The sequence below is a fragment of the Bactrocera tryoni genome, chromosome 5, assembly GCF_016617805.1.
Source record: "Bactrocera tryoni isolate S06 chromosome 5, CSIRO_BtryS06_freeze2, whole genome shotgun sequence".
In the NCBI taxonomy this organism is placed as follows: domain Eukaryota; kingdom Metazoa; phylum Arthropoda; class Insecta; order Diptera; family Tephritidae; genus Bactrocera; species Bactrocera tryoni.
In genome coordinates this window covers 60644249-60669082 of record NC_052503.1, presented here as the reverse complement: position 1 = coordinate 60669082, position 24834 = coordinate 60644249, and the positions used below count along the sequence as shown (strand labels likewise).

The 24834-nt window shown below is 35.2% G+C and overlaps 2 protein-coding genes across 3 annotated transcripts in view; one reads left to right on the top strand and one right to left on the bottom strand.

The window, feature by feature from the left end:
• Positions 1–24834, top strand: part of LOC120777753 (unconventional myosin IC) — a 58315-nt gene that overhangs the window by 6630 nt on the left and 26851 nt on the right. Inside the window, exon 2 of one of the 2 annotated variants that reach the window (XM_040109251.1) lies at positions 23901–23926. The exons of the other annotated variant lie outside the window; for it this stretch is intronic. The gene's annotated coding sequence lies outside the window, so the exon portion shown is untranslated. The remainder of the gene's footprint in view (positions 1–23900; positions 23927–24834) is intronic. 2 annotated transcript variants of the gene reach the window in all.
• On the bottom strand, positions 19138–20070 carry LOC120777754 (macrophage scavenger receptor types I and II-like). Its single transcript, XM_040109253.1, has 2 exons — positions 20037–20070; positions 19138–19976 (listed from the first exon to the last, which is right to left on the bottom strand). The coding sequence occupies exons 1-2, from the start codon at positions 20068–20070 to the stop codon at positions 19138–19140; spliced, it is 873 nt and encodes a 290-aa protein (XP_039965187.1).

The window sequence follows — 24834 nt, the reverse complement described above, 5'->3', positions numbered from 1 at the left end:
AACACAAGACGCTCCTTAGCTTCCTTTTGAAGCACGAAAAAATCGACAGACAAGACAATAAAAAAGATAGTGAAATGCTCGTAAAATAAATAGAGAAAAAAGCATAATGATGCTTCAGAAAAAGTAGTTCTACCAGTTTAATATACAAGTATACCATAATTGTTGTTGTTGGTGGTGGTGCGGTTTTTTGGTGTCGCTTAGTGTGCTTTGCTCAGCTGAGAGCAGTTTCTTGAACATCCACCAGAAATAACAACAACACCACAATTTATCATCAACATCAGTCGAGCAGTAGCCAGCCAGGCAGCAAGCTATGTACCATACATATATACTAGTACAACGCTTGAACTTAGTTATGGGTTTTGAAAATGCTAGCGCCTCGTTAGCGAGCGACAGCGCAGGCGATAAGACAACCGGCGTGAGCACTCAAAACAGCCGGCGCGACCAGGTAGACACAATCTGGTTTATCGGTCTTTCATGCAACATTCGATGACTCTAACCAAACAACAAAAGCAACGAAACCCGCACAATATGATTTTCGGATTTCTGGTTCTCATACTCCTGCAGCGACACGACTATCCGCTGAGTCGGTGAGTCAGTGTGCGATTTCCTCAACAAACGCGCCGCTCGAACGGACAGTGGAACAATGCGATGTTTTGTTGGTGGTTAAACTCTAGGTGATGGTATAATTTAAGCAAGTTTAGCATGGAAATTGGCACAAACGTTTAATTATTTAACCAGTTTGGGATTGATTGGACGGTATTAACAATGGCTAACGCATACGTCACATTTGAACCGTTACAACTTTTGTTTATTCATGCGAATTTTGATATTTATGGTTTGAGTGATAACAAATGAAATGACTTGTGAAGATTGATGGGATTAAGAGACCAATTTCACGGTAAGCTTTGTTTTCAAGTATTCGCGAAGTTTAGGAGTAAATGAATTGACCTCAATATTTAACGCGATAAAAATTGCTTATAAAATGATTATTTTGTACACGCGATTTAGAATGTTTGAGCTGTTTTGATAATATTCTGTGCAATATTTTCCAGTCTAATGTTCGCAGTCAAAGAAAATAATTGAAATTAAGCTTATTGATAGATCTTCAGTCGGCAGATTTTGTTTACAAAAAACTGTATCAAAGCTCGCTGCTTTCGAAAGAAGAGCAATAGCGATGAAAATTACATCGCTGCAATGTAAATACAAAAGTCAAATTTTTCACAATATTTTTAATAAATAATAATAATAATAAATTACTGGGTAGAGGTTGGATACATGCATACATATAAAGTTAATCATATCTGCATTAATTTTACTCTTATATGTATGTATGTAGATTAAAACAATGTAAACTTTGGTTGCACCGAAGCTATAGCACGCTTCACAAGTTCTAATTTTCTTACAAAAACTTCATTTTGATCGATCATTAAGAATAATTTATGCCAAATTTCGTAAAGATATTTTGAAAAACAAAAAGAAATGGACGAGTGCAAAATTTCAAACCGATATAAATAGCGTATAAAAGAGACGGACATGGCTAAATCGACACAGCTGACGAGCGTACATACATATTTTATAGGTTTTCCTTCTTGATTATACAAGGTGTGTTCCAAAGTAAACAGGACTTAAAAAAACAGAACAAATGGTTTTCTCGGCAAAATCAGTTTATTTTATTCAAAATAGTCTCCTTCTGCTTCAATACGGTTTTTTGCACGGTCCAAAAGCATGAGTGAGATCCAACGAATTAGTGTTTTAGCTCGTTGGCCGGTATGGCCGGCAGTATGTCAGTGCAAGCCTTTTGAATGGCCTCTACGTCTGCATAACGCTTTCCTTTCATGGGCAATTGCATTTTTCCGAAAAGGAAGAAGTCGCACGGTGCAATATCAGGTGAATACGTTGCGTGGTTAATGGTTAAAATGTGATTATTGGTCAAATAATCGGTCACAAGCATCGATCGATGAGACGGTGCATTATCGTGCAACAAACGGCAACTTTCATCTTCGCGATATTCAGGCCGAACACATCGAATGTTTGGTCAAAATGCGATAAATCGATGTTTTGAAGATATTCAATTCCATTTCCATGAATTTCAATGATGATTTCGGCTGATTTTTGTTGAAATCACGCACAGTTTCGATGGAATTTCCGGTGATCACGAATTTTGATTGGCCCACATGTTGATCGTCATTTATGTCCTCTCGACCACTTTAAAAACGTTGAAACCACTCGTGCACTCTGCTACGGGATAGGCAATCATCGCCAAGTTTTACCAATTTTAAAACAAAATTTAATGTTGGCTCTTTGTTCAAAGCTCATTTTCGCACCTATAACACAAACATACTGACACTTAAAACGCAATAACTTCACTTCCAATCTATGAAATATCTTGAAATTCTCACTGGACAATTGATAAAAACATATACATATGCAGATGGCGCCACCAGGGGGCCTGATTACTTTGGAACGCACCTTGTACAAACTTCGTGGCAAACTTAATACACCCTGTGAAGGGTACTGTACTGTCCTTAAATTATATTATATCAATTTACAAAGCAGTGGGTTGCGGAGCTTTATCTAGGTAATATCGCGGGATATCTTCCTTTTTCTATGGAACGTATCAAACTCTTAACCAGAAATTATTTTCGAATCTCTATTATAACTCGTTGAATGGTACATAATCAGCTTGTACGTGCTTCACCTTTTTCAGCACTTTAAGGAAGTTTTAATGTTAATATCGCCAGTTTTCTCAAATCGTACCGAAATTCATGCACTTCCTAAAAGAAAAGTTTACCGACAGTTTAATCTGTATCGGTCAGTTTCAGAGGATTTATTGACGGTTTAGTTCTTAAACAGTTCGCTTGGTTCACAAAAATATCTTTAGAATTTGGGATAGTTTGGCTAAACTTAAGTTAGTCAAGCCCGATTTTCCACTTTTTCAGTGAATAATTCTTCTACCAGACGCTCTATTGCAACTATTGCAAGATGCAAAGAAGTAATTTAATTAAATATTAGTCGTTTGTTAATGCATTAATTCTAAATTAATTTCAAACCTTTGATAATAGCTTCGATGGAAGTGCTTATAATGTATAATTCTGGATAATTTTTAGTTGAATTAATTATAAGTCAAACTTTCGAAAATATAATCATAGTGTTAATCTTGAAGTTATTGTTGAAGAGTTAGAGTTATTTTAAAAACGTATGAGCTTAAATTTTTTTTTAGTAAAAACCAAAATTGGTCCAATTTTGGAATTTTTACTCGTATTTTCTATGTATGCATATCTGTATTTGACTAAATCAGGTTTATTCAGATTTTAGATCATTGGAATGCTTTTTACTTAGGTAAGGTAAGTAAATCAAAATCTCAGACTATTTGAGAACCAACTTGAAACAATAGGTTTTGTAAAACTCAAGCTTTTCTGAAAAACAACCATTGCATGTTCTTCCTCACGTAATGACGTAGATAGCTCCGGGGTTATATGGAGCGAAGTAGTAAATAGATTAAGTAGTAAAGAGATAAAAAGTTATTGATGTAAGTAATTTATACCGCAATGTTAAACTATTAATAATGTATTAACTCAAATGAAAACCTTTGAAACTTTTGAAAAACTTTAGGTAACCATTATGCCTAAAGCACGTTGATATTATTTGCTTTAGTATTCGAATAAATTCTTCTGGAACCTAGAGCTTTTACTTTTTAAAATGAAATTCACTAACTACTAAAGCTATATTCTCCACAGTGCCATGCACTTCCGCACACTATGCTACCTTGTGTGTTTGTTTTCTTTGACGGACGAGAACTTGTTTGTTAAATTTTACCACAGGAACAAATAATATTACCTTGGCGCAACACGATAGTACGCATTAACTTCAAATTCACCCGCTTATGCATGTACATATGTACATATGTATGTATATATACATACATACATATATTTGCGGATTGTGGGTGCGATTTCGCTGACCGACTTTACGCTGCTAGTATGACCACAAACATTCGGGATATGTGAACTGTGTTGATATTGTTGCTGTTTTTCCGTATAACGATTGACATTGAATTATTTGTGGAGTCCTTATTCTACAACGTGGCACACCGGTAAGTACACTCAAGTCGATCAGCAGTTGTCGGCACAGAAAGAAATTAACAGAAACAACAATAACAACGCAATATTGACTTTCACTGTGCGCCTAAAATGTGTCAAAATCTGACGTAAAATTGGGATTTTAGTTGTAATGTCGCTGAGTGAGCCAACCTACACTTTGTTGGTATGTATTAGTGCGCCAGCGAAACTTTGAAATAAAGTAAAAGAAAAGACACAAATTGGGTCAATGAGTTAAGGGATTAAAAATATAGTGTTGGATGTGGTCATACCGCCAATACAGACACATTTTTCATTGCACATTCGATGTGCTCCAATATTGGCTGAGTAATCATAACTTTGAATGTAACAAAGAAATATTTTTTCGATATTTTGCAATTCAATACAATGCAACAATGGTGGTGGACATACAGACGTATGCATACGCATTTGAGACACGAAAACTTAATTAACTGCTCGCATACACGTTGCTTTTTCTCTGTACATATTTAGCAATCATGACGAGTGTGGCAAACTGACAAAACTGGAAAACGAAATTATTTCAAAATCATATAAATAAATTAAAAATGTGTAATAACATTAAAAATGTAGAATTCATAGTATAATTCACAAATGTAAAAGATAAAAAAATACCAGAAAATTTGGTCTTATTATAAGTTGCACTAGGTCCCAAAAACCAAAAGGTTAAAATATACAAGCATACATACAAAATTATGCTTTGTATTTATACATATGCATGTGTGTATGAATTGAGTTACTTACAAGCTGTAGTTAGGTATTATGCATTTGGTCCGTAATATAACGTGTATGGTACAAAGTACTGCTTTACACACGCAAATCTAGCTCGTAAACTTGCGTCATAAGCAGCTCGGGCACATAAAAGACTAGTCAGATAAAATGACTAAAACCTAATCGTGCGTAATATGGGGAGTGGCCTTGAAGAAATTAAAGGTTTTTAATAAAAACTAAAAATTCAAAAACTTATTATGTACAGTTTTTGCAATGAATATTCAATGGGCCGCATTCATTATGTATTTATATACATATTTAGTGTTTAAACGATTTTTCTAAATAATATATAAGTATATATAATTTTTTCTTCAACAAAAATAGCCAGTAATCCAGTTATACGCTGAACATGGTATATTAAGTTTGCCAAAAAATTTGTAACACGCAGGTGGAAATTTCGGGATCCTGTAAATTAAATCTTCTTATATTAATGAGAAGCGTGAAGAATATTGTCATGTTCGTCATTATATACGCGAAAAACAAGAAAAAAACGTTAACTTCGGCTGCACCGAAGCTAATATACCCTTCACAGGTGCATTTTATTTAGTAACTATGAGTCCAGTTTGTATGGCAGCTATATGCTATAGTTAACCGATCTGAACAATTTGTTCGGAGATTACATTGTTGCCTTAGAAAAAAATCTATAACAAATTTCGTGAAGATACATTGTCAAATGTGAAAGTTTTCCATACAAGAACTTGATTCCGATCGTTCAATTTGTATGGCAGCTATGTATATGCTATAGTTAACCGATCTGAACAATTTGTTCGGAGATTACATTGTTGCCTTAGAAAAAAATCTATAACAAATTTCGTGAAGATATATTGTCAAATGTGAAAGTTTTCCATACAAAAACTTGATTCCGATCGTTCAGTTTGTATGGCAGCTATATGTTATAGTGGTCCGAGTGAGCAGCTTCTTGAAGAGAAAATGACGTTTACAAAATTTCAAAACGATATCTTAAAAACTGAGGGACTAGTTCGTATATATACAGACGGACAGACAGACAGACGGACATGGTTAAATCGACTCAGCTCAACATACTAATCATTTATATATATACTTTAAAGGGTCTCCGACGCTTCCTTCTGGGTGTTACAAACTTAATATACCCTGTTCAGGGTATAAAAAGCTGAGTTATACAGGCTCCATGCTCCATGCTCTCTCATGGAGGCAATATTGACAAAAATTACACAGCAAAAAAATAAATATATTTTTTTTAACTCTTATAGTCATATTTTGGTGTAATTTGGTTAACTTTACGCCCCTTGATCCGTACATCGATATTGTAATATAATAAATCGTTATATAATACTTCCCAAACAAAGCCAAATTTTAAACAGTCTAAACAGCAATGTAAAATATTAGGGGTATTCAGACCAGCCTTGTTAATTCGTTAGTCGTTATTCGGTAGTTTTTTACATGTATTTTGTTTTTGTAAAATTAACAGACTATCGTTCTACCGAGTAACAAACTATCCATCTGGCAAGCTTGATAATTGTTTCGTTACTCGGTAATATCACATCAGCTGTTCTCCTGTTCCTGTACATCAATTTAAAGTACTTACCAGTAATAAATTTGATTTGCTCCACATAATTTTCAATTAAATGACTGACAATTTTTGATTTTGCACTTTGTTGAGGCATTTTTACTCTTTAATAAAATTGGATCAGCTGTTTCGGAATAAAATTTATCATACCACAGAGGTAGAACAAAAAGTATGTTCACAATTAAGCCTTTTAACGAAGTATCAACTAACGAATTACCAAATTAACAGGCTTCGGTCTGAATACCCCTATTAAATAAAGAGCGTCTTGAGGAAACACTCCTTTATGAAAGTGAAACACGAATCATAAATGCGAAACTCGAGTTTTATGTTTTGTACGCTTTAGACTGTCTTTTTATGAAGGCTTATCAGACCTATAACTCGGAAACTGGTTTACTCGGAACGATAAATCCTTTTTACTACTATTATAAGCTCATCTAGAATACAAATACGTTTTGAAAACATATGTGTATCCGTCTATATTTGGTAATTGGGTCAATGTATCCTTATACTTACGTAAAATTATTCTATAGATTGATGTATTCATACATAAGTATTTGGTATGATCGAAATTTCTCATAGTGAGGCTAAGTTGTATTTCTTGTAATTGCCGTAGCAGCATAATTTAAACAGCTTCAAATTTTCTGGAGAAATGTTTCTGTGTCAACATCTATTATTTAAATATAAATTTGGCTGCGTTCCGATTGCATAGAGCCGACTGTCGCGGATGTGTTGTCAAACTACTTCTTTTAGAAAATATACAGAAAAATATATAGAAAATAGTAACTATAAATCCCCTAATTTCCTACATGACCGTTGCCAACCAAAAGCATGTACATCTGTTTATATAGATGATTTCAAGTTGTTTCCGCAACGTAAGCCATAAAAACCGAATAACACAACATTTGTACACTTCATATGTACTTCGACACATTACGTGACAATGAGAATGATGGACGGTTAGCGGACAGATCGCGAACCACTTGCACACACTACGAGATGTCTAACACCAAAAACAATACCAACATAAGAACACGCAAAAGCTTCGAAACTAGTCATCATTGTTCATTTTATTGCTTGCGTATGGTTTTGGGTGCTAAAGAAACTTAGAAATAAAATAGTTATGTAAGCACTTTAATTTCGAGTACGAGATTGTATTTTGAACTTTTATCATAATTGTTTTGAGTTTTTTCTTTCGTAAACATGCAAGCAACAACGAAGACTTACTTAGCAACAGCATTTGAGTAGAAAGACTTCGAATTAGAAAATGTAATAGAAACCAGAAAAACGTGGTGAAATAAGATATTAGATATTTTAAGTAGTAATCTGGATGTCTATGCATGTATCTGTGTAACAGACAATCAAGAATACACTTTCACGTAAACGTAGCAAATATACCGCAATATAGATAATTTTAACTTTTAAAAACTCAACGGCCCTGACACTGGACCATATACACACTCCCCTATTACAAGAGCCAGAAAAATTATCCGTACACCTCGATATGAAAACAATAAACTAAGAAATTTGTGATCAAATAACTAAATATATAAAAATAGTATAAAAATAATATACAAAAGTTTTATTTAGTATTTTCACTATACTTTGCATAAGTTTTTTTAGACATACAATTCTGCGCTCCAGTAAACCCATAAATGCTCGATGGGATTAAGGTCTGGAGATTGAGATGACGAGCGCAATTGAGTTTTTATGTTATAGAGCAACCAAAGCTTTATATTGTGTGCCGTGTGCTTTGGATCATTATCCTGTTGAAACCAAAAATCATCACCAAACCCCAACTGCTGAGCACTTTCCTTCAAATTACTTTTCAAAATGCTTAAATAGCCGAATTGATCCATTATTAAATCTATAAACACCTAGACCATCACACCTCCTCCGCTATGTATTTTCTTTATCAAGTGCAGTACAACTCTTACGCCACACCAACTTTTTTCGTTTAATGCCAAAAGTACAAAACTTGTTTTGCAAAACTGCAAAAAGTGCTCCCTACGTGCTACACGTGTATCTTCATGAAGATCCTTGTTAAACGAATTTGTAATGTTTTCACAAATTTGCGAGGCAGTAAGTCGAGGATTTGCTTTCACTGACTGTAATATTTTTCGTTTTTCTGGAACGGTCAATATACTTGGTCGACCAGAACGTGGTTTTGACACAATCGAGTTAGTTTTTTTGAATGCTTGCACGACATACTGCATAGAAGAATGAGTTCTTCCTATTATTATACCTCTTTCCCGGAACGATTTGCCTTCTTTTCTGCTAATTTCTTTAATTTTAGGGGCCATCGCAAATTTTTGCACAAAGAAAAAACTCTAATAACTCTAAAGTGAACTGTTCAAAGCTGTCTGTCAAGGCTATTAACAAAGATGTTTAAATTAAATTAAAATGTACTTATTAATTTAAGTCGAGTTATAGCCCTGGCAGACGAGCAAAATTAATACGCATTAAGCAACGTTAAAGCGCATTGAAATTTTATGGTGACAGACGGATTTTGTGCATTTAGACAGCTGATTGTGAAATTTGTTTATATATTAGAAATTTTGGTATTTTTAGAAAATCAATATAAATTTAAAGAAAAAATTCGTTTATTATTAACAAAGATAGTAAAGCGAAATTAAAAGTAATAATTGATTGTAATGCGAAAAAAGTGTGCGAAAAAGTTAAGAATATTGGAAAAATGGATAGCAAACTGTGCGTTGTTTATCTTCTGTCATATAATAATATTAAAATATGTTTTTTGTTAATATACTTACACATAATTTAATTAGCAATATGAAACTGCTGACCTCTGATCCTGTAAACGCAAATGAGGCGGTAGACTTCAAGCGACATCTGTCAAAATATCGCAAAAATCGGCCATTTTTGAGCAGGGTTGCCTTCTCAAATTTGGTAAAATCTGCCGTCTGTCACCATAAAAGCACGGAATTCTTGTGCATTACAAATTTGCATTAACATGGGTCAAATGCGCAAATAAATGTAAATTAAGCCCGCTAATGCAAATTAGCGCTGTCGTCTGTCAGGGCTATTACATGTTGCTACAAAATTGAGCACATTTTCATTCATATGAGCTTATGATACATATTTTTGTCTGTTTTCGAGCATATGCTTCATAGAAAACAGCAGAAAAGCTAATGTAAAGGTCAATTCATAGTTAACGCCGCTAAATGGTTACTTTTTTACTACAAAACTATGTATGTCGAGCTTACCTTGTTAATTAACAGTAAGTCATTTGCTAATAGTTCACACCGTAAAACTCATATTCAGTCTAATTCCCATATCGTCAAACCACAAATGGCAAGGCTAATGAGTACCCTATTGTCATCAACCTTGTTATTAGCGGCATTTATTGCATATCTCTTCACATGTTTAGAGTTGCTGGTTTTCCCGCTTTTCACGCAACGTTATGCTTTCATTAAAATTAAACACCTCAGAGTAGTCATAACTAATGGGCACTTTAAAAGGCCGGCAACATTTTGAATGGAGAAAATGAAAGCACGAAAGATATTCAAGATATTTCGCTTCACGATTACAAAATACTAATATGCGTATTAATGTGATTATAACAAATATAAATAGTTTACATTATATGGTGTCTAGCAGGCAGACGCTGTATGACACGAATGTAATGTATTCTTGCCTTGTAGAAGAATCGCCAAAATCAGTATGGTAAAGAAATTTAACTCTCTGTTTAAGGGTTAAAGATATCACAAAATCAGCCAAAGAATTCCTATGGGTTGTTGGCATAACAAAGGTCCGGTGACAGTCCTGCACTGAAACCTAACCTAAATAAGTACATGTAATCTACGTTGCCAACGCACAAAGGACCATAAATCTTTCGCAGAACTTTTCCCTCGAAAACTCGCAACGTCGCACCTGTTAGCAAGAGATATCCTGCATTGGATTTCGAGGCTGGCGTTGTTGTTGGTGTTGATGCTGGTTGCTAAATAGACGAAATTATCTACGTCTTCGAAGTTAGGACTGTCGACAGTAACGTGGGTACCTGGTCGCGAGTGCGACGACTGTTTGTTTGATGACAGAAGATATTTCGTCTTGCCCTCGGTCACCACCAGACCCATATGCTTCGCTGCCATATCCATTCTGGAGAAAGCAGAACTAATGGCGCGGTTGTTAAGGCCAATGATGTCAATATCATCAGCATACGCCAGCAGCACTCTTATAGAACATTGTACCTTCTCGGTTTAGTTCTGCAGCTCGAATTATTTTCTCCAGAAGAAGGATGAAGAAGTCATGCGAAAGAGAATCGCCTTGTCTGAAACCTCGTTTGTTATCGAACTGCTCGGAGAGGTCCTTCCCGATCCGGACGGAGCTTTTGGTGTTGCTCAACGTCAGGTCGGGCAATGGAATGTATACTCCATCGTCATCGATTGGGTAATCGGGTTCGGCTTCCCATGGCGTTATGCATTCACTGCCATTCAGCAGGCTGGAGAAGTGTTCCCTATATAATATTAGTATGCTCTGGGCATCGGTTACTAGATCACCTCTTTGGATTTTACAAAAGTATGCTCCGGTGTTGAAACCTTCGGTTACCCGCCGAATTTTTTCTTAGAAGTTTTGAGTCGGCCCCTGTCGGCTAGCTTGTCAAGCTCTTCATACTCACGCATTTCGGCCTCTTTCTTTTTCTGTCTGAAAATGCGTCTCGCTTCCCTCTTCAACTCTCGGTATCTATCCCATCCAGCACGTGTTGTGGTGGATCGTAACGTTACGAAGTATCCAGTATGTTTTCTCTCCGCTGCGGCATGGCACTCCTCATCGTACCAGCTGTTCTTTTGCATTTTCCGAAAGCCAATGGTTTCAGTTGCAGCTGTACGTAAGGAGTTTGAAATGCCGTCCCACAGTTCCGTTAGATCCTTTCAGCGATATGTTGAAGAACCTCGCTTTGATGCGGATTGTGGCTAGACGTTCATTGACCGGAGTGAATGATAGTACTCGGCGACGGACTCTCTCTCCCACAACGAATCCCACACCAAATTTGCGCTCCTTTATATGACCACTGTAGTAAATGCCACAAGGACCTACTCGCCTCAGTCCTTGTCCGGCCATCGCATCTCTTGGACGGCGGTGATGTCAGCCTTCACTCTAACGAGGACATCAACCAGCTGGGCAGCGGCACCTTCTCAATTAAGGGACCGGACATTCCAGGAGCCTGCCCTCAAATCGTAGTCCTTATTTCGTTTGGAATGGTCGTCATCAAAAAGGGGGGTATCTCATCCCGGGCTGTCGATTAGTTTTCATTGGTATTGTTTTTTAAGTGGCGGGTCCCAAACCCAGCGCACAACCCATTGTAGGGGATGTTTCGCCTTCTCACTGATGCTCGCCCTCAAATGGATGTTCTTAGGCTACTCAGAGGATATTTGGTCAAAGACCGGAAGTCGTGAGCTGCTAAAAGAATCATTTCTGGCCACTCCCAAGTGAATGGCGATCAGAGAATTTTCCTCACTTGCGTGAGCTTTTACGTATGACTCCGTCCTCTAAGTGTAGTTAAAATAAAAATGTTAAATACTAATAAAAAAATCTAATCCAATCAAACCGTTGTGACAAGTATAAGTATGTAGCAAACTTGGTAGAGGAACTAGCTTGACTTTGGCTACGTACATATGTATGTACATTGATAAAATTTTTCTAAAATGCATAGTCATATTTATAATACCCATTTTTGCAAAAAACACTTATTTATGATTGACGTTGATTACCAACCATGCGTTCGTTGGGGTTTTTACCGTTTTAAATTATTTTAGTCATATGTATAGTCACCAAATTCCTTTTTATAGGTGTTATAACGTCGGCTATTTTTTCTAAATAAATTATTGGCAACACATAAGTGCAATATCATTTATATTTTTGTTCGAGTAATTCTCGATGTTATTATCAGTTCCATAGAATTTTATACATAGTTTGTGATACAATTTACAGCTGTGATTAAAGTCGATATGAAACAATAAATACCAAGTAAAATGCATTTTTATTTGTGCGTAATCAATTGGCCGTTAAATTGATAGGCAACTATTAAAAATATGCATTTGATTGGTTACTTCGAATATAAGCTACAAAATTTAGTAACTAATAAAACCGTAGCAATTTCTCGAAATCCACATTTCCTCAAAGTCCACAATGTCTGTCTGAAAATGTCATTGTTAACGAGGTTAATGATATCTGAATTTCAGAAAAGAGTTACCCAAACATGCAGTTAAAGGCATAAAGTGAATAAAAAGCACTTGGAGATTATTGTTATCATGTCTGTCACGCACATTCAAAGTTTATCAAGATTATATTGTTATAAAATATAGAGGTATACCACTGTGTGCCTAAACGTTCTGAACGTTTGAAAAGGCCTTCGGTGATCATTCTTTGTCGCGAGCGAGGACTTCAGCAAACTCAAACGACCGCTCCAGGAAAACCGTTTTGAGTCAATTGAAGACATTAAATGTGAATCGATACGCGCATTGACGTGGACTGGCTATGCTGGAAATTAACTTTAAAAACAGTTCCGAGAATTGGAAAGACCGTTGGCACAAGAAACACAAGGTCTTTAAAAATAAGGTAAATATTATATGTGACCTGGTCTACGAAAAGGGAGCTAACGTGCGAAAACTAGTTTTCTGGGAAAAGCTGTTAAAAATAATCGTCAGTTTCTCGTTATCTCATTAATTGTTCCCCTTTTTTTGACACCTAAGCCCACTTTCCGGAGACCAGGTCACATATGATATTTACTAACGACTAGATTTTTCTTGTGTTCTTTTTGAAAATGATTAAGATTCATATACTTGTACAGCATATATTTTTGTAGACAGAAATTCTTTCTTACTTGAATGCCAGCAGTTTAATTATAAGCAATAAATTGCTAAAAGATAAAGCTGCCGTTCAAATTGATCTAAATCAAGTTCTTGTCTGAAAAAAAATGTTTAAAAACAATTCAAGTGTGATCAATTGATGGCAAGATTTTTTAATCAAAAATCTAATAAAACGGAGACACAACCAAAATAGAAGAATGTATAATAATATTCAAAGATGACATAACATTGTTATCATGTACGATAAAAGAACAGGTTGAGTGCAGAAATAGGGTATAACTATTTGAGTTTTTATATCTTTTTACTTCTGAGTCAAAAATTTTCGTATTTCGGTGTTTTATTTAGTTAAACTACTCAACTACTTCAAGTGCAACTGTGTGCGCTGTGCATACTCACACTGCTGCAATCTCCGACCATGTTATTCTGTTCGGATTTCTAATTCATAAAGTTATCATACCGAAGTTAACGTTCTTCTTGTTTTTTTTTGTATTGAATTTCTTACAGGGTAGTATTTACTGTGTTGTATACAAATATGCACCCATAAATGTATCAGCATTATCAATTACTCTAGAACAAAATTAATAGGAAATGTTAAATATTGAAAGATAAGCATAAGATTGGACGCCAAGAAATTATTTCAGAAACTAAATTATTTCAGAAAAGTAGCGATTTTTTCAATAAAATAATCACTAATATTTTGTTCCGTAATACTTAATTAACTTCATTCTTTAGTCGTTATGTTGTAATAATGTACCTAATTATCTTATTTTTGTTCAATGACCTCAGTATTTCAATTCAATTAATTATCAAAGCATATTTACATTCAATGACTGTTAAAATAATGACTCAAGAGCCATCGGGATTGAAATGTGTCAATATTGCGACGTGCGACATGTCAACGTACGTTATCACTGAATAAATACTTATTTCGACTTTTCAAACGAAAGTACGCCTCTACAACATAAGTATGAACAAAGAAAATGTGTGTAACGTATAATGATTCATACCCTCATAATATCTGTACTAATTAGTCGCAAATGGTTTATGAAAGTTTCCGATAAATATGCGACAAATAACTATAACTTTATTTTAAATATTTGCGAATGTCATTTGCACTAAGTAGGTGTAATAAATTCGTCAAAGTTATAATTTTAATGTTATGATAACAAACAATTAAGATTTATAGTAGATAGAAGCAGTGTATTTGAACTTTTCCGATAATGTCACGAAAGGAAATGATAATGATTTTTCGATTAGATACCAAATTTTATCCACCAAACCCATTTTAGAATTCTTCAAGAATAAACCCGACATGATACTTCGAATTAGATAGAAAAGTTAGCCTCTAAGGCTACACTTAGATACTCGCGACTACAGTTCCCAGCTCGTTTACCTTTCGCCATGTCTATAAATAAACCTTAGGACCAAACAATGTCCAATTGTGGTTTAAAATTGGAAAGTTAATTTTTTCCCATAGCCAACTGTTGTCTGCTGGCAAAACCATCGAATCTTTAGCTAGCTAAGAACGGATTAACTAAGAATATTGTGCAATTAAAAGTTCTAAATTAAAATAAAATGGAAAATATTGATAATCCATAAAACATATTTTACTGTATTCAATAGTTTAAAATAGTATATACACTATCTAATATATCAGAACCGCTTTATGAACTCAGCAGGAATCTTCGGCAATTTTTTTTGATTAAGTAACAGTACAGTATACGAGGTTAGTACAAAAAATTTCGCAAATTCTGAATTTTCGTTGGCTACGTACATTAGATTTTCTATTCTTTTATTGCGTTATGTTGGTACTAATATCTCTAACTATGACGTGGTCTGTCATTTTGAATGTTTAGTTACTTTTTGACAGCTTTTTTTCTTGGTCCTCGATTTTTGTAAGGTTTTGCTTACAGTTTTCTTCGATTGCTGCCAATAAAGAATATTACCGGCAAGTTATCCGCCAAAAAAGGCCCGGATTTGTGGAAGAACAAAAATTGCTGCATCGGAAGACGAGCTAAAGAAGATTAGAAAAAAATACTTTTATATTCTGAGAAAATAGTTCGCACTACAGGATTATGAATCGTGAATTTAGTGTTATTTTCTGAAACTGTATGCAGGATCATCATTTTTCTTTTTCTAATATTTCGAAAGCTGGTTTCTATATATACATACAAATTATGAGCAATAAGCTTGAATGAATGTTTGGCAAATTTACTCATTAGAATATAGGATTTGTCACAAATTTATTTGCATATTGTATGTATCCTACTTGTATATATACATATGTATATGTATATACAGATGTTTACTCATATATCTGAAATTAAAACTCGCAATTACTCGAATGAGCATAACTGCTTACCATTGATTAATTATCAAAACATTTGCATTCAAAAGTTGTTTGGCATGAGCGAACATAGGAAAAATAAAGGAAAGAAACAAAAATTGATTACTCTTTGCCTGAGTTGGGAATTAAAAGCAATTCAAATGTGATCAATTGATGGCCAGATTTTTAATCAAAAATCTAATAAAACGGAGACACAGCCACAATGACAAAAATGTATAATAATATTCAAAGATGACATAACGTTGTTATCATGTACGATAAAAGAACAGGTTGAGTGCCTGAACATTAGGGTATGACTATTTGAGTTTTTATAAATATTTACTTCTGGGCCAAACATTTTCGTATTTCGGTGTTTTACTTAGTTAAACTATTCAACTACTTCAAGTGCAGCCGTGTGCGCTGTGCATACTTACAAAATTACCATATACCTGTCATGTTTTGTAAAATGTTTCATAACATGTGATCAATCGAATCAAGTGGTTTATTTGTTTATTGATAAAACTCTTAAGTGATAATGCCCTACACTTAAATGTTAGTAGTCCGAAATATACCTTACTAAAATTGCTTCATATATGTAACATAATACATATGTGTACAAAAATATATTAGACCGATCGTTAAAAATGTATAATGCTTTTCTTGGATATGAGACGGTATTATTACAGAGGCAATAACTTTCGTAAAATTAATTAAATTAAAATAAAGTTAGTAGCTATCACGTGAGCATTCTACAATAAACAGCGAATGCAGAAACAAGAATCAAATGGATAGGAAAGATAAAAATATTTAGTACTGCCAATGTATATTATTTTATTGTTAAATATAGTGCACTAAGTCAATTTTTCATTAAATTGTATTACGCCTCGGACACTAATATACACACTCATTATTGAAATAAAATTTTAAACTTTTTGAAGTGTCGTGGACCAAGGCTCGTTCTTCGAGTGGCATTTTGCGGAAAACAAGGTGGGAAAGCATAGATTGTAAGTTGATTTTCATGAAAGTCGTCATCTCATCATCAGAATGACAATCGAACAACGATTGCACTGTAGTACAATCAAAGTACGATTCGAATCAAATAGAGAGCGTTAATCACCTTATTTCATAGTTATACAATTTTGAGTTTGCTATCACCGCTAGCATGTAAACTATGTAATCAGTTCAAAACGAGGTAGAAATTCAATGCGAGACATACTTTTTGATATTTTCTATATGTTTTTTGTTCTTTCACTATGACTGAACATATTTTTTTTTGACAATGGTTGTTAGGAAAGCTGACCTTTCTAAAACTTTTTCTCAGTAAAGTTTTGAGAAGTTCGATATTCGAAATTGGCTTGAAAAGTTTACCCTTATGTTGATAAGATAAAATACGTCGTGACTTTTTTCCCAAACATTTAAAAGCCACTCAGTCATATGAGACTTAGTGGAAAGAAGAGGTTGTCGCTAAAAATATAAATAACTTAAAGACATTTTCGGGGGTAAATATTCGTGAAATGCGGCACTGAACAGAATTGAAATTATAGATTTTCGAAATCTAAAAATACCGAAACTTACATATATTTTATTCAATAGTAACTAGGTTAAGAAAGTTTAACAAATTTTATCCAAAAAAACATTTTTTTTTTAATTTTGTGAAATTTCCTTCAAGGGAACTTCGCTTAAGACACACAAATGATCCCCTCGTTTGGAGAAAGGGATAAGGAAAGCAAATGTTTAAAATACTTTAGAGATTTGGGAGTTTTCAAATTCGATATCAACTTCTTCCACTTTTTTTCAGTTTCCTTGCTTTTCCGATATTTAGTTTTGTAGTTACTTAGCACCATATACAAGGTGCCTTCCAAAGTAAACAGGACTTTAAAACAAAAACTCGTTGGCCGGTATAGCCGCCAGTATGTTGGTGCAAGCCTTTTGAATGGCCTCTACGTCTGCAACGCTTTCCTTTCATGAGCAAATGCATTTTTCCGAAAAGGAAGAAGTCGCACGGTGCCATATCAGGTGAATACGGGGAGTGGTTAATGGTTGAAATGTGATGGTCGAATAATCAGTCACAAGCGTCGATCGATGAGAGCAATTTTTGGTCGTCAGTCAATTTGTACGGTACAAACTGTGCACACACCTTTCGTAAGCCCAAATGCTCGATCAAAATGCGATAAATCGATGTTTTGAAGATGTTCAATTCCATTTCCATTTATGTCCTCACGACCACTTTGAAAACGTTGAAACCACTCGTGCACACTGCTACGGGATAGGAAATCATCGCCATAAACTTGTTTCATCAATTGAAACGTTTCGGTAAAAGTTTTACTAATTTTAAAACAAAATTTAATGTTAGCTCTTTTTTCGAAGCTCATTTTCGCACCGATAACACAATCATACTGACACTTAAAACGCAATAACTTCACTTCCAATCTATGAAATGTCATTCTCACTGGGGACCTATTCTGTAACTCGATTCGAAAAAAAGTTTACTCGAACTCGGATTTTTTATATTCTGTAACTCGATTTTCGGATTTTCAAGACAATTTTCGAATAAAATATTCGTTAGATTTTGAGTTGTAGAAAGTAAAAACGAAAATTGTACGTATTTATTCTGGCGCAGGGTGTTACAACATTCGCATAATTATAAAGTAGATCCGAATTTCGAATAGAATACATTTACGAATCGAGATACAGAATAGGGCCCCTGATCAATCGATAAAGATAGCAGATTCTAATGCACCAGTCGACATATAGATGGCGCCACCAGGGGACACTAGATTCAAAAAGTCCTGTTTACTTTGTTACGCAGCTTGTATTTATCACCGTAGTTTTCTTTACGTTTGTTTTTGAAAGTGAATCATTAAAGGATCGGTTATATAGATTTCATAGCAAATTGAATCATCGCCTCTGAAAAATAAGTAGACTTGTCCCATTTTTGTACGAACTTTTGGTGAAAGTTTTTATAATCGTATATACATACATGCATATGTAAGTATGTACATATCATTGGTTTAAACAAAAAGCACATTAACCTAACACCAATGTTTACACATGGCTGTTTTACAATATAATATTTACCCTGCCTTAGCGAAAAACAGAAGCTTATAGCTATTATAAACGTTTTAAAGTATAAAATATTGGCTATAAAACAAGTACGCGCACAATGAATTCATTACACGTTTCAAACTTGGCTGCAGGATGAGTAATGTGCCAACAACCCGCATATTCGCACATAATAAAGCGGCTCACCCCGATATTTCGCTTCAAGTGCAGACATATGTACATATTTACATACACACATAATTCCAAACGAGTATGTCCATAAAATTCGCAGATGTGAATATCCAACCTCGGTATTGTCTGAGTCAGCGCAGCCAAGCAATAAACAAAGTCAGAGAATAGCAATTGTTTCATTGAATATGTATTTTGCGGCTTTTCTTAATAACATAAACAAATGTAAATAGCAAATGTTGATTGAGATAAATTTTTTTCAAGCGAATAAAAAACTTTACGTTGAACCTTGCAACTTGGCGAATTTATTTATTTCCAAAATTAACCAAAATTTAAAAAACGAAAGAATGTTGGCAGTGATTCCTTCTCTTTGCTATTTTCTTTCACCCCACTCGCCTCGGTGGTGGTTCTTAGTGTTTTAGAGTGAAATTTTGATTTTTCTAAAGATCTTTGTGAGTCTAGATTAAGTGCACGAAAACGTGCAAATGGAAAGCTAGCAATCGTTCCATTCGGGTAAATAAATATCGGATAACCACCAAAACCATAACCAGGGTAACTACCAAAACCCGGATAGCCATAACCAGGGTAGCCACCATAACCCGGATAACCGCCATAACCAGGATAGCCACCATAACCAGGATAACCGCCATAACCAGGATAGCCACCATTACCAGGATAACCGCCATAACCGTAATCCCCGCCATAACCGTAATCTCCATCATAACCAGGATGATGTGGCGGTCTTGTAGTATATGGATATTGTGTGGGCACAACTAACTGTAAATAAGGTTTACTGCCGTCATGATGAAATTTCGGCGTTGCAATCAAATTCTTCCGATGTTGCTGTAATTCGGGTCTCCTCGCAGCATTTTCACAAACTACTGACGGTTCCGTTTTTAAGTCGTTATTCTTATCTGTAGTGTTCTTGACATCCTCAACTTCTATTGTAACGGTATCTGTGTCTGCTTCAGCCGATGATTCCACGGTTGTATTAACGGTTTTCACCTGCTTAGTAGAATTCACGTTTATTTCAATTAGTTTTTGTTCCTTCTCATTCAATTGACCCAAATCCTTCTTAACAACTGCGCGACCTTCTGTTATGTCTGAAATTTCTTTCATTAATTGAGTCGGAGTCGTCACCACAAAGGCCACAAAAAGGACTGTCGGAAAAAGGAGACGTAATAAAATGTATTATTAATCAAAGTGATTTTCCAACTCACCCAAAAGTAGAAATGAAATTGTGTTCTCGTGCATCTTTTCAAAAATAAACTACAATCTCTTAGAGCACTTCACACGCTTTTATACAAAAACCACTAAGTGGAAAATGGTGAAATTTTATGTAAATTGGTATTACGTAAAATCTTGAAACTAATGGACTTTGATAAAATTTAAAACTTTTATGGTGTTGTTTCTGGATAGAAATTCTTTTCACTTTTCCTCACTATGTCGAACTTGTTGAAATAGCACAAAACGTTTGAGATCGTAAATACATTTTCTTATTAGTTTTATTACTTCTAAGCACGATTACCATACGAATTGATTTTCGATAAAATGCTGACCGCACCTTCTTCATTGGATAGAAAAAATACTTATGGAGAAAAACATAAATAATTTCATGCTGCAACTTCTTAAGCGTTAAGACCGTTTATTAACCAAAGTTAGTGACAATTTTATGGACTACTTTAGATCAATTTGGGATTAGCAATATAAGAAGAGGGAAACTTAAACGAACTGCCTGTCAAACAGCTGGCGTTAATTATTTCAGCGCCATCGAATAACCGATGATCTTATAGAATTTTTTCCATTGTTTGAAATGCAGTAAAAGATTTACTGAGGTAAAAATTTTAAAATTTTTTGGTTAGAATTTTAGCAAATTTTTGTCTACACAGCCGTGACGATCGATCCCTGCAGAAAACTGTCGCTCAAGTAATTTTGTACAAATTTACCAGCATACTTGACTGCAAGCATGTAATAAGGGAGGGCTAAGACCGGGAGCAACCGAACATTTTATACTCCTGTAACTTGATGTTGTTATTAAAGCCCACCGTCAACAAACTGATTGGACCTTATCAATGTGGCTTCAGACCTGGAAAATCAACAACCGACCAGATATTCACCATGCGGAAAAGACCCGTGAAAGAAGAATCGACACACACCACCTCTTCGTCGATTTCAAAGCTGCTTTCTACAGCACGAAAAGGAGCTGCCTTTATGCCGCGACGTCTGAATTTGGTATCCCCGCAAAACTAATACGGCTGTGTAAACTGACGTTGAGTAACACCAAAAGCTCCGTCAGGATCGGGAAGGACCTCTCGAGCCGTTCGATACCAAACGAGGTTTCAGACAAGGCGACTCCCTATCGTGCGACTTCTTCAACCTGTTTCTGGAGAAAATAGTTCGAGCTGCAGAACTAAATAGAGAAGGTACCATCTTCTATAAGAGTGTACAGCTGCTGGCGTATACCGATGATATTGATATCATCGGCCTCAACACCCGCGCCGTTAATTCTGCTTTTTCCAGACTGGACAAGGAAGCACAGAAAATGGGTCTGGCAGTGAACGAGGGCAAAACGAAATATCTCCTGTCATCAAACAAACAGTCGTCGCACTCGCGACTTGGCTCTCACGTCACTGTTGACAGTCATAACTTTGAAATTTTAGATAGTTTCGTATATTTGGGAACCAGCATAAACACCACCAACAATGTCAGCCAGGAAATCCAACGCAGGATAACTCTTGCCAAAAGGTGCTACCTCGGACTGAGTAGGCAATTGAAAAGTAAAGTCCTCTCTCGACGAACAAAAGCTAAACTCTATAAGTCGCTCATAATTCCCGTCCTGCTATATGGTGCAGAGGCTTGGGCGATGACAGCAGCCGATGAGTCGACGTTACGAGTTTTCGAGAGAAATTCTGCGAAAGATTTATGGTCCTTTGCGCATTGGCCACGGCGAATACCGTATTCGATGGAACGATGAGCTGTACGAGATATACGACGACATCTACATAGTTCAGCGAATTAAAAGACAGCGGCTACGCTGGCTAGGTCATGTAGTCCGGATGGACGAAAACACTCCAGCTCTGAAAGTATTCGACGCAGTACCCGCCGGAGGAAGCAGAGGAAAAGGAAGACCTCCACTCCGTTGGAAGGACCAAGTGGAGAAGGACCTGGCTTCGCTTGGAATATCCAATTGGCGCCACGTAGCGAAAAGAAGAAACGACTGGCGCGCTGTAGTTAACTCGGCTATAATCGCTTAAGCGGTTTCTACGCCAATTAAGAAGAAGAAGAAGTTAACGTAATAAAAAAATATTCCCTGGGTTTCATAGAGTATTTCATATACAATCACAAATCATGTGGTATAACGTCAACCGGGTGTTCGAAAATCCTCATTTTAATTTTATGGGATTTTCCGAGTTTACAACAAGTTTGTAAACATTTTTGATACACAGACATACCATCGTCAGGATAGGATTAACCCTGAATTTCAATTGCATATATCACACATTGACCGATATTTGCGGGAAAAAGTCAACTAAAGGTACTGTGGTTCACATATTCGATACCTAGGGGATTGAACAGTTTCTGCTGGATTTGGACAATTTTGGGTCAATGGTAGCATACTTTAAAGGCATTATTCGTTCCACGTTTTATATCGTTATATTAATTGCTTTTTTGATTTGTGTACTGGAAAGTGAAAGATTCAAAAAAATTAAATTGTAGTATATGGAAAGTAGGCGTTATTGCAGTCCGATTATGACATGGGAATGCCAGGTATTAAATTTAGTCGAAATCGGTCGGTCGGGTCCCGAGATATGTGATTTCGCCTAAATTTCGACCCCGGCTCCACTAAAGCCTTCTCATATCATTGCGGGTTGTTCCGATTTACTGTTTTGAACATGTCTACTAAGTTACATCGAAATATCTTAATTTTTACACAAATTACATCTTACACGAACGGACAGACAGGCCCACACTCGACGACGACTCTTGGTTTTTGCACCACGATAATGCACCGTCGCATACTGCATTGATTATTCGTGAGATTTTCGCCAAATTTTTCACCAATATCGTATCAGTGTGACTTCTGGATATTCAACAAACTCGAACGACCGCTCTGAGGAAGCTGTTTGGAGTCAATTGAAGTCATTAAAGGTGAATCTGTACGCGCGAATAATCCGGAAATTGATATTTCAACAACTGTTTCGAGGATTTGAAAAAACGTTGGCACAAGCGTATTAGTAGAGTATAAAAACAAAGTTTGCTCTGATACATATTGAAAGTAGCTGTTATAAAAATGAGATCCAAAAGTTGTAGGATAGAAAATAGTCGATATATTGATATGTAAGTAACCAATTCATTGATTTGAATGGTAAAAACGACTGAAAACTCATCACTTGACGCTCTCTGGAAAAAAATAACAGTAAAAACAAGCAGTCCAGAAAATGCCTAGTTTTTAAGCTTCGCAAAACACCGCTGGCCATAAAATAAGCAAGGTAATGGATTTATCTGAATGACTGTATACCAAGATGAAATGGCAATAACATTTTATTTCCTAATTTCGAAGTTGATGATCATGTACGATATGTACAATTTGTTATAAAGCAAAAATTGTAGCATTTGCATAATGTCACCTCATGGACTCCTTGTTGGCAAAAAAGTGGGACAGTTGGGACATGAGCTTTTCTTGAGGCGAACAATTTTCACAGCAAGATCATTTGCCTGGCGTTGTTCTAATTGAAACACATTCAATCCCTATTGACTAAAGCTGGTCGCTTCTGGGGAATTACTTCCTTCAGACGATCCAATTGTTGGCAGTACAGGTCTAAATAAAAGGTTTGGCTATAAAGAAGCCACCTGTAGTAGATTATTCCCTGTAAATTCCATGAAACAAATAGCAAAACCTTCAGCACAATTTATTTTAAAACGGTATATATGTACATATGTGAACTATCTTGAACTTACGAGTTTGAAAGAAATACATAAGTATATGAAACAATTACCATAGAAATATTATCTACTAATACTCGTAACAATAATTTTTTAAGTTTTAAATAAATGATAATAACTTATATTTAATTTTTTTATAGGATTTTGCAGAAGGACACTCTTGAAGGTAAATGTGAATTGATTGTTAATTATGAAAAAATTGTAACCTCATTGTATATACGAATGCTACTTCTTATTGAGGTACCGTTACCTATTCCTAAAAAATCGAAGTATTAAAATTAATTTAAGTATTAAATTAATTGCTGTCGATATACAAATGGATATTAATTTTAACATGATTATTATTATTTGTACTATTTTACTTAAAATTATTAAATATAGTGATCATTTAATACTAACAATTGCTCTTTTATTGCGCGCAGTTGTAAAAATTCCGCATTTACCGAGAATGTTAATTTTTATTGGCATTATCACATTTTCTACTGTTAGTTAACATAGGGCTCATTGTTAAAAATGTGCGCCTAGATGTAGGCAATGAAATTATAATAATGTCGCGAGTAGAGAATGTTAATAAATATTGAATGCGCAAATGTTAAATCAAATCTTTTTGAGTACGAATTGTAGTTTACTTTAATTATTTAATTTTAGCAGATCTCAATTTAGTCACTTTAATAGCAAATTTTACATATTGAGATAATTAAAATATGTATTGCGGGAAAAAATTGTTTCGGTAGAGAATGTTAATAAATAGAGAAGGCGCAATGTTAAATCAAATCTTTTTTAGCACTAATTTGTGGTTTTCACATCAGGAAACATCGAAAAATATAGTTTCGAAAAAAATTCACCACGCGATGAGAATGGAAAAAAGCGGAAAGGCTATAGAAAAGTAGACCCAACGATGCGCCTGACATTTGATTCGTCGGTTATGTTGTCACGTGTATCCTTTTTTGTAGTGCTAAGTTATAGAAAAAATTCGTATGCTGCTTTTGTGGTGATGCGATTACCTATTGGGTTGCATTTTCAAAGCGTCGTATATAGATAAAATGAGCTAAATAAGCAAACTATGAAATAATA

Bases quoted from the DNA above. Each gene is read 5' to 3' on its own strand.
- LOC120777754 (XM_040109253.1), bottom strand. From the start codon at position 20,070: ATGCACGAGAACACAATTTCATTTCTACTTTTGG. The intron at 19,977-20,036 runs GTGAGTTGGAAA...TTTTTCCGACAG, and splicing joins AATTTCATTTCTACTTTTGG to TCCTTTTTGTGGCCTTTGTG.